Source organism: Mandrillus leucophaeus, unplaced genomic scaffold (assembly GCF_000951045.1).
Source record: "Mandrillus leucophaeus isolate KB7577 unplaced genomic scaffold, Mleu.le_1.0 Scaffold18, whole genome shotgun sequence".
Taxonomy (NCBI): domain Eukaryota; kingdom Metazoa; phylum Chordata; class Mammalia; order Primates; family Cercopithecidae; genus Mandrillus; species Mandrillus leucophaeus.
In genome coordinates this window covers 2,039,913-2,042,756 of record NW_012101809.1, presented here as the reverse complement: position 1 = coordinate 2,042,756, position 2,844 = coordinate 2,039,913, and the positions used below count along the sequence as shown (strand labels likewise).

The window sequence follows — 2,844 nt, the reverse complement described above, 5'->3', positions numbered from 1 at the left end:
TATACTAACATTTAGCAATATGAAAGATACCATGTAAATAGCAACCAATAATACACACTGTAAATCGCAGTAAGTTGATATACTTACCATTTCTAATAGTTATTTCCATCAGTGTACTTAAAATCTGCACTGACACAATACAGTCTGTATGAACTGACATCATCTGTCAAAAGCAGAGAAATGACAGGGTATTAAGAAGGAAGAAAACACAAACATTCATTATTTGCTAGGCACATATAAAGTTGTTTTATGTGGGCCAGGTGCAGCAGTTCATGCCTGTAATCCCAGCACTTTGTGAGGCTAAGGCGGGCGGATACCTTGAGCTTAGGAGTTTGAGACCAGCCTGTGCAAGATGGCGAAACCCCATCTCTACAAAAAATACAAAAATTAGCCAGGTGTGGTGGTGCACACCTGTAGTGGAGGATTGGTTGAGACCAGGAGGTGGAGGTTGCAGTGAGCCATGATCGTGTCAAAAAATAAAAAATAAAATAAAGGCATTTTATGTGCATTTAATACTAATGATAGCCTTGTGAAGTGGTACTCATTACACATATGAGCAAATAGATTCAGAGAGATTAAATATTCTGCCCAACTGATATAAATGATATGTGGAGAATGTGGAGTTTAATTCTAAAGTCAGAGCTCTTTACATTCTAACATGCTGTTTTTGTTTTTTACAACTGTCATTTATAATTAGACAAATAAAACATTTGAAACCATCAAAAAATGTCTTTTTAGTAAACAGCATGACATGAAACCAAAAAACCATAAAGGAAAAGGCTGCAGGCAAAAATCAAACCACAAATTAATAAGATACGAATATACAAAATAATATACCAACATAGTTTTTCAAAGATGCTCAATATCACTAGATCAAAGAGACGTAATAAAAACAGTAAGATATCACTGATTGGCCAGGCCTGGTGGCTCACGTCTGTAATCCCAGCACTTTGGGAGGCCAAGGTGGGTGGGTCACGAGGTCAGGAGATCGAGACCATCCTAGCTAACATGGTGAAACCCCGTCTCTACTAAAAATACAAAAAAAAATTTGCCAGGTGGTGGCAGGCGCCTGTAGTCCCAGCTACTCGGGAGGCTGAAGCAGGAGAATGGAGTGAACCCGGGAGGCGGAGCTTGCAGTGAGATTGCGCCACTGCACTCCAGCCTGGGCGACTGAGCAAGACTCCGTCTCAAAAAAAAAAAAAAAAAAAAGATGTCACTGATTGACTTCTAAATTGGCAATGATCAAGAATACTGATACTACCCTGCATTCATAGGAGTACTAGAAAGGAGGAAAGTAGTCTTATGCCTCATGTGAGTGCAATTTGGTTAAAACTTTTAAACTAGGGCCAGCTGCAGTGTCTCACACCTGCAATCTCAGCACTTTGGAAGGCTGCAGTGGGAGGATCATTTGAGCCCAGGAGTTCAAGACTGGCCTGAGCAACATGGCAGGGCCCCACCTCTACAAGAAATTTTTTTAAATTAGCTGGGTGTGGTGGTGCATACCTATAGTCCCAGCTACTTGAGGGGCTGAGGCGGAAGTATCACTTGAACTCGGGAGGCTGAGGCTGCAGCAAGCAGTGATTCATACCACCGCATTCCAGCCTGCGTGGCAGAGCGAGACCCTGTCTCAAAAAAAAAAAAAAAAAAAAGCCCAAAAAATCCAAAACAACTAATTGGTAATATTTATACGAAGTTATTATTTTATTTTATACTTTCACCCAGTTAGTCTTTTTACATACACGAATTTAGATGCAAATAGCATGCCTGTAACGCCTTTTTACATACAGGAATTTAGAGACAAATAATATATCTTTGTTTTTTTTGAGACGGAGTCTCACTCTGTCGCCTAGGCTGGAGTGCAGTGGTGCAACCTCGGCTGACTGCAACCTCTGCCTCCCAGGTTCAGACGATTCTCGTGCCTCCTCCTCCCAAGTAGTTGGGTCTACAGGCCTGTGCCACCATTAGGCTAGCTAATTTTTGTATTTTTAGTAGAGACGGGGTTTCTCCATGTTAATCAGGCTGGTCTTGAACTTCTGGTCTGAAGTGATCCACCCATCTCAGCCTCTCAAAGTGCTGGGATTACAGGCTTGAGCCACTGCACCTAACCTCTGATATAACTTTTTTTTTTTTTTTCAGACAGAGTCTCGCACTGTCACCCAGGCTGGAGTGCAGTGGCGCGATCTTGGCTCACTGCAATCTCCACCTCCTAGGTTCAAGTGATTCTCCTGCCTCAGTCTCCCAAGTAGCTGGGATTACAGGCACCCACCACCATGCCTGGATAATTTTTTGTATTTTCAGTAGAGACTGGGTTTCACTATGTTGGCCAGGGTGGTCTCAAACTCCTGACCTCGTCATCCGCCTGCCTTGGCCTTCCAAAGTGCTGGGATTACAGATGTGAGTCACCACGCCCAGCCTGACACTTTTTACAAGACAATTTTTTGGGAACAAAAATCTCAAGTTTAAAAAATTTTTAAATCATTTAACAAGGTAATTTTATAGTGGATTTGTAGACGAACACATATTGTATTTCTATTGTTATCTTTTTCATTTGCTTAGAAGCCATAGATTATAATACATTTAAATTTAAAGTGTAGCCGCGTGCAGTGGCTCACGTCTGTAATCCCAGCACTCTGGGAGGCTGAGGCGGGAAGATCATGAGGTCAGGAGATGGAGACCATCCTAACTAACATGGCGAAACCCCGTCTCTACTAAAAATATTTAAAAAAAAAATTAACCGGGCGTGGTGGCAGGCGCTTGTAGTCCCAGCTACTTGGGAGGCTGAGGCAGGAGAATGGCATGAACTCGGTAGGCGGAGGTTGCAGTGAGGTGAGATTGCACCACTGC

General features: G+C 42.5%; 1 protein-coding gene across 2 annotated transcripts in view; it reads right to left on the bottom strand.

Annotated features, from left to right (window-relative positions):
• FAM178A (family with sequence similarity 178, member A) overlaps positions 1 to 2,844 on the bottom strand; it is a 68,053-nt gene that overhangs the window by 42,561 nt on the left and 22,648 nt on the right. For both annotated transcript variants that reach the window (XM_011977407.1, XM_011977406.1), the window contains exon 10: positions 88 to 163. In XM_011977407.1, the coding sequence (XP_011832797.1) occupies positions 88 to 163 (76 nt within the window). The remainder of the gene's footprint in view (positions 1 to 87; positions 164 to 2,844) is intronic.